The sequence below is a fragment of the Tigriopus californicus genome, chromosome 6 (genome assembly GCF_007210705.1).
Source record: "Tigriopus californicus strain San Diego chromosome 6, Tcal_SD_v2.1, whole genome shotgun sequence".
NCBI classification, from domain to species: domain Eukaryota; kingdom Metazoa; phylum Arthropoda; class Copepoda; order Harpacticoida; family Harpacticidae; genus Tigriopus; species Tigriopus californicus.
Window position 1 is genome coordinate 958,692 of NC_081445.1, and position 13,363 is coordinate 972,054.

Here is a 13,363-nt window from a genome sequence, read left to right on the forward strand (position 1 = left end):
ATGCTACCGGATCAACAAGGCCTACGTATTCCCTACGAATATCAGAGGGAAGCAAATTAAACAATGAAGGAGCCCGAGAAAGAAGAGATGTGGAATTCATTGTTCGAACTAGCCTGGATTCTCGAGGGCTTGAAGGTGCTCTCGAAACGCACATTAAGCCTCTACGGTCGCTAGATTTGACCCTACATCCTGGATTAGGACAAAGCTCATGAATGCTTTTGAAAATGTCCAGTATCAGATACCTTTCGTACCTTCTCTGAATACCATACTATCCCAACCTTTTTAACCTCTCCCAATACGAGAGCTCTCTCACTCTTGTGATGTTCCTAGTGAAACATCTTTGGACTTGCTCGACCTTTTGCAAACCTGCTGAACTCATTGGAGCCCAAATGGGAGACGCATATTGAAGAAGCGACTTGCAAAGAGTTGGCATCGTGATACTATCTCTGGACTTAAACGTGCGATATATGCAACCACACATTTGAAAAGCTTTGCCCACCTTTAATTGACTATGCTCATCGAACTTTCCATTATTTTGGGACAACACCTAAACCTTTCATAAGTAAGACCTGCTCAATATCTTTACCTCCATTATCTACGAGTGGAGTATTCAAAGGCATTAACCCGAAGGTCAGGGAAATGATTTTTTTTCGGTTCAAGGCCATAATACTCTCAGTAACCCAAGAGTCTATTCAACAAAAGGCCATGATAGCCCAGCTCATGTTTTCGAGCCGGGTTTAGGCTCTGGCTCAACTCAGCTCGAAATGTCGAGTTAAATGTCAAAAACATGAGCTGGGCTAACATATAACTCGACATTTCGTGCTGAGCTGAGCCAGGGGCTTGCACATTGTTACAATCAACTGATCAAGACCTTAGCGGTGATAAATTAACTACAGTAGTCACAATTGACACGTTGACAAACCGATTAACTATTATGCAATTATGAAAGGCTCTGGTAAAAATAATAATTGGTATCAATTTGACCCCATTTGTGAGGGCATCCATACTCTTGTGAATTGCCCAATTCACTTGTGATCCGTACCACCAGTCGCGCCCAAAGTAAAGAGGAAAAACACAAAGAACGAGAATGAAAATGGGCACTATAACATGACATATACATATATATTCATATTCTAGAGAGGTGAGGTGAGGTGCAATGTGAGTTTGTTCTAACAATCATCGATGACTTGAATGAATGAATGACTTTTAGGGAATCAGAACCATCTGAAAAAGCTCTTGCTTATTCCTTGTCATCTTCCGTTTTCCGCATCTGGCTTTGTTGATTCCACATGGCGGCGTATTTCCCGTTGGGAATGCCCAACAACTCCTCATGTCTGGAGAGAGAAACAAGCAAGCGTTATGGAACAATCGTGCCAAGTCGTGACGGAAAAGGGTAGGACCAGTTTTAGAGCTGGATCAAATGATAGACGAAAGAAAAGAAGCTACTTTTCCACAGTTGTACAGAACCCTCGTGATCCTAGTCTCTGTAAAATTACTGTTATTTGATTTTTGAAGTGTTTGATTGGTGCCACCATGACTAGGGACGGGCAAAATGTGCAAAATAGAAAAGCCTCTTTGAAACAAAAAGGTACAAAAAATAAGCCCAAAATGTGCAGAAAAAGGTTCATAAAAGGCCAAAAAATGTAACAAAAGGTGCAAAGAAATTTTTTAAACAAAGAAAGGATATTCAAATATTTTTTCCACAGTAGTACCAATTTAAAAACCGCATTCTAAAAAAACGAATTTTGCCTCAATTTTGGACCAAATTGTAATTGCTTTTTTTTAATTGGGTCAAGGAATACTTCCCCCTTGCTTATTTTTCCTCTTTTCCCAGCAGTAGATCTGCAACATTGATCTAGGTTTTTTACATTGATTTAAATGAAGAGCAGTTGGAATTTTTCTTCCTCAAAAGAGAACCCAGTTAGCCTGGAGGAGGTAATGAAGGCAGCTATGCTGTGTTTTGGGGGGCTGCTTAACTATCTTGGCGCCCTGTTTTGCTTGGCTCTTGATTTGAAACTGTCTTGCTTCATTTCTGTTCTCCTTGCTTCTCAACCAAAAGTGAAGTACCTTGGGCCTGCAAATCTAATATATGACATCAGTTGTTCAAAATTAAGCTATTCTTAATGTCTTTAATTTTTATTTTCTTCTATTTTTACTTTGTTTTGTTATGTTTTTTATTGTTAAATTTTGAAACCAAATCTAAGTTAAAGAAAGTTCTGATTTCAACCAAAATAAACAGTTTTAGGTCAAATGTGCAAAAACGGGCAGAATAAAAGTAAAGAGGTGCAAATAAAGGTGAAAAGCGCAAATGTGAAAAAGTGTGACAAATGTTCTTTTTACAAAATTTGCCCGTCTCTAACCATGACATCCAAAGTCACGACATTCGAGTACGATCAAAATCACAATCAAGGAAAAAAAACGGCGATTGATTCTTTCTTTCAAGAATCACGTTCACAATTAGGTTTCTTTTACTTCGTTGACGAAATGCAGCATTATCGTGAAGCAGACAAGAACACCTATTCTATGTCATCATGTTAATACCTATCTTCAGAACACACTGCATTTGAAACTGACAAAAGACGCACATTAGGAGGGTATGGAAAAATAGTTTATGATTTTTGACAAAAAAAAAGTTGTTTATAGGGTTGTGAAAACCAGCCAAATAAGTTCCGAAAATGTTAAAAAGAGTTAATAAAAGGAGGAAAAAGTCTTAATTTGTTTGGTGATTTAAATATTTTGATGGTTTTTCATAGCCAAAACATGCTTCATTATTCTTTTTTACGTACTTCACGCTCTTTGGTTTATTGTTTAGGATTGAATTTCAAAGTAGATATATTTCTACGGCTTCCAAGTGAGGTTAATTTTTTAGGACACTAAAGTCATCGCCCAGGACAAATTAAACGAATGGTTTGTAAATTCAATGCTATATTCTGGCAATGTAGGACTAATGTGTACAGATAACTTATGGTATAGTTTGTAGGAAAAATTAAAATACACCCTCTCCTACTTATTATTAATGCCAACGAACACATATGCATGGAAAGAGACGGTCAAAATAAAAGAAGTCGTCAGAAATGGAAGCATTGCCAGAACGAGAGGCTTATAAATTTTGTCCTCCTTCAGCTATTTTGTGAAAAAATGATCGGTTTAAAAGATCATTTTCCCAAAATCCTCGGTTTTGGTTTTTTTTTTCAGATTAAAATTCACCAAAAGGTGCTTTTGGCCCATCTAACTTTAAGAAAATTCTCTTTCGGACCCCCACTCATTACCCTTTTCATTCACGTCGATATTTGCTTGCATTGTTTATCACGCTCTCAAGGACGGTTTATCCATAATTGGCTGGAAGTCATGTGACCTATTTGAGTACTAACTTCAAATAGCTATACTATCAAGTGAATAACAATAATTTAAAAAAAAACCGTCATCTATCCATTATTGATTGGAAATCATGTGACTTATTTGAGTACAAATTTTAAATTTGCTGTATCAAGTAGATGTCAAAAACATTTTGTTCCATAGCTCACCTTCCGCGCTCAACGATTTCGCCTTCGTTGATGACCAAAATACAATGGGCGTTGGTGATGGTCGATAGACGATGGGCCACCACAATCGTGGTCCGATCCACACTGACTTCTTGCAAGGCATTCTGGAAACAAGGGAAGAAGAATTCAGAGATTAAAAACCCTCCAAGGTTCTCCAGGGGTTCTCCATTCAGCTCACTTGAATGTGTCTCTCGGTCTGAGTGTCCAAAGCGGAGGTGGCCTCGTCCAAAAGCACAATTTTGGGGGCTTTCAAGATGGTACGGGCAATAGCCACCCTTTGCTTCTCGCCACCCGACAGCTTCAGACCTCTCTCGCCCACTTTGGTGTCATACCCATCCGGGAAGGCAATGATCTTGTCATGGATATCCGCATGGCGAGCGGCGTTTTCCACCTCGCTATCCGTGGCATCCGGACGTCCGTAACGAATGTTGTAACTATAAGCAGAAATTTATTCTCAGCCAAGGCAAATAGTCGTTCCTCAATAAAAGGAACGAATTACAATTACAGTTACTTTGGTCAAAAAAAGTAATTCGTTACACAACCATTCCTCGAAAAAGAAATGTAATGACGTTACTCGTTACAATTACTTTTACTAAAATTTTAGATTACCAATAAAGGTAGAACACGTAAAAATCCGGGCACTGAAGATTTGTTCTATCGCTTGTAATTGACAAGAAAAATACCTCGATGTACTTTTAAAATATCGTTTTGTTTATTGGGAAAAATGTCTTAACTTATATAAAAAAGAGTTCTTTCAGGAGTTGAGACACTGGAGGCTTTAGAAGAACATTGCTAGAATTTTAGTCTGTAAGAATTCCTTAAAAGTAAGGATGCCAGTGTAAGAACCTTGTGAAAAAGTTGATTTGACAAAATCCACATTATCAAACGTACATTAACGCTTCAATAACAACCCTGCGCGTACAAAGAAAGACTGGAAGTGATAAAAATGCATATTTTCAAAAAAATGCTTCAATCAATTTTGAAGCACAAAAGAGTTAAAAGAGTTAAGGCTTAGGCTGGACTAGATCGCAACAGTCAACAAAATTTAATTTTAATGTAGAGACATTGTTTTGGCTCTACTTGGCAAGTTGTCACAAAGCTAAGGCCAGAATGACATGGTATTAACAAGATGAAATAAGTATTGATTGTACTGAAGGAATGGAACCAAGAAATTTGTTCAATTGATGAAAATCCGTCATTTTCGAAGGAGTTCTGAAGAAAATCAAACTTGACCATCAAAACCAAAGACTAATGGAACAGTAAGTAGCAGTAGGCATTCAGGAGGATCGATTCTTCTCTCATGCAAAAGCTGATGGCTAGGATCAGAAGGAAAGTAAGTTTTCTGGTCTTTTAATATGAATAAAACTTTTTTTGATTGTTTCATAAATAATAAACGGCTGAGAAAGTAACCATTTTTGATGTCCGGATTTTTACTCGTTCAACCTTCCTTTTATGGTTTACCCCATCAAGACCATTCTCCTCAAAAGAAATTAAACAGCATTTGAAGATTTCGTGTCAACATTTTTCAATAATGAGCATTGTCGTTTCATTTTGACATAGATGTTCAAGATGTATTGCATCATAATGCTTAGAGGAGTCAAGATTGGGAACCTGGATGGGATAATGATTGTTGAAGCTTTAAAACAGTGTCGCAAAAGTCATGATCGAAAAACAGCATCAGACATTGTCTAATCGGTAAAGCTTTGCTGTAAGAAGTCCATCCCTTAAGTGAAGTGAAGTGAGAAGGCTTTGGAAATTTCATACATCATATTCAAGCCAAAGAGATATTTTTTTCTTGACAATTGCACTGAATCAGATCTTCAGTCGAAAGAAATTTCAGATTAAAAACCAAGAACACCCTCAGAGTAGATAATATCACGCACAATTTCCAACCCTGACTTTCTTTGATCAAAATAATATGCTAGATGGCATTGGCAAAAAATGGCAATTTCTGTTGAGCCTGAAAGTTCCGCAGCTGTCACGATATAAACGAAAATTAAAGACCATTCTGGAAGCTCAAAAAGGAACGAGTAACGAGTAATTATTTTATATTTTGGGTCGTTACAATTACACAATTTTAAAAAGTAATGAAATTACACTTCCTTTTTCGAAAATAGGAACGAATTACTGTAATTTCGTTACTAATGCCCTGTTCTTTGCCCTGCGGGAAGCCCTGGATTTTTGTTGAGCGTTATCAAAATGGCATAATGCAACACACCAAGCCTAATGGGGGCCATTAACATTAGTGGATCTTTGAAGACTGCCTACCTAATCGTGTCGTTGAAAAGGACCGTATCCTGAGGAACGACCCCGATAGCATTCCGAACCGAGGCTTGGGTGACATTTTGAACGTTTTGATCATCAATTAGAACAGCGCCAGATTGGACGTCGTAAAATCTGAACAACAATCGGACGATCGTGCTCTTTCCTGATCCGGTAGCGCCAACCTAAAAGATAAAAGACGTGTGTTACAGTATATTATCGTCATCAATTTCACATTCATTCCACGATGCACTAAAATCCCAGGGCTTCATTCGCGAAATGATCAAGGATTTTAGATTTGAAACTTACCAACCCGTAACCTTCCCTCTTTTCTCGTATCAAATTGTCTATCTTGATTTTGCCAAGGCCTTTGATAAAGTAGATCATGGCTTTTTGTTGAATAGACTTCATGACGTTGGGATCCAAGGCAAGGTTCTCAATTGGATAAGAAACTTCATTCGTGATAGGGAGTAAATTGTTAAGGTTGAGGGATCCCTTAGTGACAAACATTATGTCAAGTCAGGTGTTCCCCAGGGTTCGATCTTAGGGCCCCTCCTTTTTATAATATTCGTTGCCCCGCTTCAAAAGCTTAGTATTACTGCCAGTCTCTCTTCTTATGCTGACGATACAAAGTTATTTTTTGGTAGCAATGGCCAAGATTCCAGTAACCTTGCAAAGGACCTAGAAAGAATCTACCCTTGGGTTACTGAGAGTATTATGGCCTTGAACCGAATGAAATTCCTTTTGCTGACCTTCGGGTCAATGCCTTTGAATTCTCCACTCGTAGATAATGGAGGTAAAGATATTGAGCAGGTCTCATCTATGAAAGATCTAGGTGTAGTCCTCCAAAATAATGGAAAGTTCGATGAGCATATCCAGTTGAAGGTGGGTAAGGCTTTTCAAATGTATGATGGATATATCGCACGTTTAAGTCCAGAGATAGCATCACGATGCTAACTCTGTACAAGTCGATTGTCCAGCCACATCTTGAATATGCCGCACCCATTTGGGCTCCAATGAGTTCAGTAGGTTTGCAAAAGGTCGAACAAGTCCAAAGATGTTTCACTAGGAACATCACAGGAAAGAGAAAGCTCTCGTATTGGGAGAGGTTAGAAAGGTTGGGATTGTACAGTACTCAGAGAAGGTACGAAAGGTATCTTATACTGTAAGTTTTCAAAAGCATCCATGACCTTTGTCCCAACCCAGGATTTAAGGTCAATTCTAGTGACCGTAGTAGACCGTAATGTGCGTTTCGAGAGCACCTTCAAGCCCTCGAGAATCCAGGCTACTTCAAACATTGAAGTCCATTTCTTTTCTTTCTCGGGCTCCTTCATTGTTTAATTTACTTCCCTCTAATATTCGTAGGAAATACGTAGGCCTTGTTGGTCTGGTAGCATCCTTCAAGTCAGACTTAGTCAAACTTTTAGGGAGCGTTCCTGATCAACCCTACATTCAAGGACTAACTGGGCCTGCCAACTCAAATTCGTTGGTAGACCAAATGTCATATAAAGAGTGAAAGGTAATGAATTGACGAATTATAACCTTTCATTTTAATAGTACTAGGGATTACATTCCCTGTAGGGTTTAGAAAAGCCCGTGAAAAATAAAAAAAAGAGTTTTACCGTTTAGGCAGCCTTACCAGAGCTACTGTTTCTCCAGGATTGGCAACAAAGGATACGTCCTTAAGAATGGGGCGTTCCGGATTGTAATGGAAGTTCACATTTTTGAACTCGATTTTGCCTTGTGGCACCATGATTGGCAGGGCATTGGGGAGATCACTGATTTCCTGGGGCTCATCCATCAGCTCAAGCATGTTTTCCATATTGATAAAGCTTTCCTGGATCACCCTATAAAGGAAAAAAAAGAAATGACAAAATGGCTCAAGTCCCGCTCTAAGGGCTCAGTACAGTACCTGTATAATGTGCCCAGAAAATTCAAAGGGACCATGAGTTGCAAGATATAAGTCCCGAATAGGACATAGTCGCCGGGTGTAAGATATCCTTTGGTCACCAACAATGCACAATACAACGACCCCACCAAAAGACCCCCATTGATGATCAAGCTTTGAGTTCCGTTCAGCAATGTCAAAGATGTTAGGGACTTGAACTCTTCAGTCTAGCATTGGAGACGAGACGACTTTTGTAGTTTTGTTTGGAAAATTGAATTCATCAAGGCGCATTAGTTTACCTGAAAGCTCAAGATGGCCTTTTCATAACGATCGATTTCATAATGTTCTGCGCCATAATATTTGACGGTCTCGAAGTTCAATAAGGAGTCCACTCCCTTGGATCGTTGTTCATTATCCGCTTGATTCATGGACCGTCGGAATTTAGTTCGCCATTCTGTCACTGCCACCGTCAGAGCTAACAAGTGAGAAAAGAACCGTAATTAGACGACTTTTTGAGTCTTGGAATACTTATCACCCTACCGAGATAGATCACCATGGTAACCAGAACAATCAGACCGAACCAGATGTTGAATGCCGAGCTGAAGTACACGATGGCCACAACAATATCCACAATGGTGGGCAAAATATTAAATACCAAGTACGAGAGAAGCCCGTTGATGGACGATGTGCCCCGGTCCATGATTCTCAACACCTCGCCCGTTTTTCGGGATAAATGCCATCGGAGACTCAAATGGTGGAGATGAGTGAATAAACCGACCTTGAGTAAAGAAGGTTGAGGTGCATCAAACACCCACCCCTGTTCAAGCTCTCTCGATTTCAAAATGTCCATACTTGGATTTCTCGGGTGGTATATTGTTGAACACGGATCCAAAGGAACGTTCGGATGTTGTTCAAGATACCTTGTCCGCCTGTTCCTCCTCCTTGAATAAGTTTCAGAGCCACAAAAATGGCAATCAAATCCCAACAGAATCGAACCTCGGCACCCAGGGCCACCGGGGTCAAGGTGTCCACTGTAAGATAATGATGGATTAGTAGTAACTTTTGGGATTGATGCTATGCATTGGTAAACAATGCAGATCGTCGCTTACCGATTTTCTTATAGTAGATAGGTACATACACGTTGGCAACCCTGACTCCGGCGAGCAAGAGAAAACACATAAAGACCCGGAATTGGAGCCCTAATGACTTCTTGGGCCACATATAAGGGAGTAACACGCCCAACTTGGTCCATAGTCCTGACCAGGTCGATTGCTGAATGTCTTGGTTACGGGTGGATCCGTCGGGTAAAACGGCCTGGAGAGTACAAATGGGGTCAGATTGATATGGCTAGTATTATGGGAGCGCCTGCATCTAGCTCAATTTACCTCGACATCTGAATGCTCTCCGAAAAGATAATCATGGGTTTGGGAGATTCCAGGCGCTTTCATGCCCAGGAAAAAGGCTGAGAACACAAAGGCATACTCAAAGCAGAATAGGGTCAGCTCAATCTGTTCACGCAAGCTGGAACAGAAAATCAGTTTTGATGGCAACACTGAACCTTGCCAGACTCAACCTGTTTCCCTTTATGAGTTGGCGCCAAACGTCGAAAGAAGACACCAACCAACCAATCCGGCAGTAAGTTTCTCTGTCTGCGTCTGGAATGAACCGAATCAGGAAAGAAAAGACCACTTACTGAGACAAATCGTAGAAGAAAGGCTCGTTGTTTAAGCTCAGGAGTTTGAGGTTCTGCCAGAGAAAGGCCAACGTCCAAGTGGAGATCAGGACCACTCCGTGACTATTCGAGGGAGCTGACGGAAGCTGAAAGTTCCTCTCCACCAAGAGGACCGTCAACGTCAAGGGCCATATTATGAGATTGGCTACTAGATCCAAGATCTCGTAGCCGAAAAGTTGGTCATGGCTGACGGCGTGTCTGACTATGACACTCAACACGGCCAGAGAGGTCAAGGCGAAATGTCCAAAGACTTGAATTTTGAACTTCTTGTTTTGAGGCAAAACCGCTAGAAGTAGTTTCATGCATGATGCAGGGGGGCATCTTAATCGATCAAATCGAACTTGATTAACGATGATTACCTGCTGAGAGCCTTGTGGCATATTTCCTATAGAATCCAAGTTGAATACACCCAAAGGTGAGTATCCACAGACCAATAATGCTAGATCCCAAGGTGTGTAGGAAGCATAATCCGAAGCCATGGTTGACCCAAGCATTCGACACAGAGTCATTAAGACCACAATAGTACATGGTATGCGGTTTTGAGTGGCAAGGTGGGACCAAGTTATTGCATCAGCGCAGGCAAGCCCTATTGACACATGTGTGAATAATTTTTGTTGTACATATGGAGAGTAAGTTGTCTTGGAAACCTCTTGCAAGAAGCCATCAAGCAAGTGACACCATTTGTGTAAGTTCTGACAATTCTACAGGGAGATTCGGTGCGAATCAGGCTGTGATTTAGATTGACGATTGGTTGGAAATTTCGTCATTTGCACCAATGTCAATGAGCAAGAAGTCGGACAACTTTATCCTAGCTTCAAAACCAATATCAACTAATTGCGACCCAAATGTAACTGCAGTCGCTGTAAACCTGGAATTAAAGTTGCAACACGCAATATTTTGACACCCTTATGCAAACAAAAACAAAGACAGGTTGCGTGATTCTTTTTACCGGTAAGATTCTTTCAGTTCTCATTATCACAGATAAAACGACTTCCAAGTTCAAACAAGTGAAAAGATGGTGTTAGTGATTTTATAATCACAGCTGTCTTTTTCTTCTAGGTGATGCTGGTATTTTGAGCGAAAGTCCCGAGGTCGAAAAAGCAAGTATACCTAGCGAAAATTTGTTCTGAAGCAAGATTCACAAGATGGATTTAAGACGTGTTGGATAATAGTCATTGCAATAAGCAATGCATTAGAGGACGTTTTTTCCTAAAATGTCAATCGAGATGATTGCAATGATGGTCAGATTTAATTAGGGTTTTTTTGCCTTTGAACAGTTTAATGATATAGCTTCCGTGTCCGCAAATCAAGTCAATGCAGGGTATGAGATCGGAAGCATGTTTAGCGGCTTTTTTTGCAATAAGAAATGTTAAAAGAGGTGCATAATGTCCTGAGACAATCAAAGTGGAAACGTTAAATAAAGTTCATATTAAAGACTCCTCTGCGAAACGTGTACACAAAAACTACACATTTGCGTAATTATCCTATTGGGAAACGTGCAACTTTTAAAAAGAGTTTTGAGAATAAAGAAGTTCTGAGTTCTAAGCTTTGCAATAACTAAGCGGAGAGCTAGCAAGTCTTTTCAAGCAATCATTTTTTGTGAACAGTTTGATTAACAGTTATCCAATGTACAACAAACATTCACAAAAAACCTCTTGCAATCTCTCCAGAAAGCCATGATAAAAGCTTTAAAACAACGCCTTCTTTTTTTCATTTTCAATTTCATGATGAATCTGAGAATGCCAGTGAAATGTCTCTATGAGGTTTTTCAAAAGTGATGAAACACCCGAAGGACAGTCACAAGAATTTGATTCGTAATCAGAATAATTTTCGTATTTAAATCTTTTCGCATTTCTGTTTGCAACGTCCTAAAAAAAGCCAGTAGTTCAAATTTCATCCTTGTATGCAATAAAATATGATTGCCTCAAATTATTTCAAGGCACTTTTCAGGATGTTCAAAACGTGTACATAGTAATAGAACACTTTTAGACCGTCCAATCATGGGTGCCAATTGACTTTAAAGTGGTCAAAAGTTCTGGTCTGGTCTTTGGCCAGGTTTCACACTGATGTCTCAGAATGTCGTTCAACTTCTGTTTGAATCGTCCTTAGGCCTTCAGAGTGATGAGCAGGATGCAAATTCTGCTGTTCAATTGCCTAAGACATGACGACCTTTAGTTTGTGCGCCAACAATGACTTTTTGATTCATAATATCAATGGACATTTGAACAAGTGAAGACATCTGAAAACTGGAGGTGGTCCATAACTTCCCCAACACCCTTTGTCTGGTCACGGCTGATGTTAGGCTTAGTATTTTTAGTTCCTTTTGCCGATGTTTCGTCCCATTCAAACTCCAGTACCATTTATGAAACGCGTTTTTCTACTTCATTCACAACTTTTTTAACGGACTCCTGATTTTGGGGGAGCAAACCTGTCCCAAGCCCATTATTGCATTGTACTGTTTTGCCAGCCCAGTAGCCGCCGGTTGTCCAAAACCCACATAATTTAGCCTGGATTTATGTGACGAATGATTTTCTCTCGTCTTTCTTTTGGAAGAAATGTTCAAGATCCTATGAAAGCGAGCCGTCCTGGAATTGAAACCCAGAAGAAAGAAAAGGGTATCTTGCATGATACTATTGTACCAATGGCGCTTTAAGAGATAGAGAGGAGATTTCTAGTTTCACTAGTATATCATTGTGACCGCACTTTGTTTTGTTTTAGCAATTTGCTTGTAAGGCTTCCCAATCTGTCAAAAGAATACGTGTTTTCGGATCAGAGGCCTGTTTTTAAAGCGCTTACCTCGGAGGTGGCGACGATATTGATCAACTTTATCAATTAGTCGAGTCTCTGGATTCTTTAGATAAACCTACACTCGATCTGTAAAGGCTCCTCCAGATCTATCGTCAAGCAGAAAATTGATTGAATAAAGATAATCTCGGCTACTAAACTGGCATATATCAACAAGCTTGTTTGCCAATTTAGCAGTTGCTCCAATGGAATCATGAAGTTGTGGATGAACTTTGAACACCAGCATAGGGAATGCAACACCTATTAACACAAGAGCAAAGTCTGACTAGTTGCACACTCCACTAGTCAAATTGAAAACTACTTGAACACCTTCAAATCTTGAACACTTCAAGTAGTGTACAAACAAAGCTTAACTGGCAATTTAGGTTCGATGCAATAAGTTTGCTTGGATTAAAGTGAATCTTGGCAGTATAATAGGGATAGAAAATAGACTTGCTTACTTAAAGAATCATTAATCATCACTGGGTGTGCTATCATCGAGCACTCACGTTCATTGGCAACTCAATGGCACGTAGTTGCTTATGCTGGTAACGATTTTCATAAAATGACAGGTCTAAGTTAGGAATTACAGTTCTATTAAAGCATATTCCAATTTCAAGGAAGGGAGAGGAATTAGCTGAGATGAAATCTAACTTTCTGCTCGCTAATCCTAAGCCAAAACAGCCCAGGCGTGTTAAACCAAAGGTCATTTACTTCTTTGAAACGGAATTTTCCTTGTAGATCATTTGAGTGCTTGCTGATTCAGAGTGATGTGATCAATTTGCCTTCGACAGTTTGCAAACTGTCGAACCAGTACTGCCAAATTTGATCCAAGCTCGATTTTTTTGGTCAGAAAATGTACGTTCCCTCGACCTAAAAAATCGAGCTTGGATCAAATTGGCAGTAATGGTTTGAGAGTCTGAGGCGCAGGCAGAGTGTTCACATCAGTACTGATTAGCTACATGCAACTTCAAAGCTTTCCCCCCGATAGAATCTGAACATAAATCAATTGACTGTGAAAAGGCTTTTTTCGGACAACTTGCATGGCATTTGAATTTGCCGCTTAAATCATGGACTACTTCGTAAAAATAGTGTCGCAGTTCGTCAAAAACTAGATACCTTGGAAGATATTTGGCTTTGAACAACAATCGTATG

The 13,363-nt window shown here is 39.7% G+C and overlaps 1 protein-coding gene across 1 annotated transcript; it reads right to left on the bottom strand.

The window, feature by feature from the left end:
* Positions 1 to 1,108: 1,108 nt before the first annotated feature.
* Positions 1,109 to 10,123, bottom strand: LOC131882169 (ATP-binding cassette sub-family B member 6-like). Its single transcript, XM_059229237.1, has 13 exons — positions 9,784 to 10,123; positions 9,386 to 9,710; positions 9,078 to 9,213; positions 8,802 to 9,006; positions 8,545 to 8,723; positions 8,233 to 8,470; positions 7,992 to 8,167; positions 7,717 to 7,919; positions 7,444 to 7,651; positions 5,811 to 5,989; positions 3,721 to 3,976; positions 3,525 to 3,646; positions 1,109 to 1,334 (listed from the first exon to the last, which is right to left on the bottom strand). The coding sequence occupies exons 1-13, from the start codon at positions 9,950 to 9,952 to the stop codon at positions 1,241 to 1,243; spliced, it is 2,490 nt and encodes an 829-aa protein (XP_059085220.1). The 5' UTR covers positions 9,953 to 10,123; the 3' UTR covers positions 1,109 to 1,240.
* Positions 10,124 to 13,363: the final 3,240 nt, after the last annotated feature.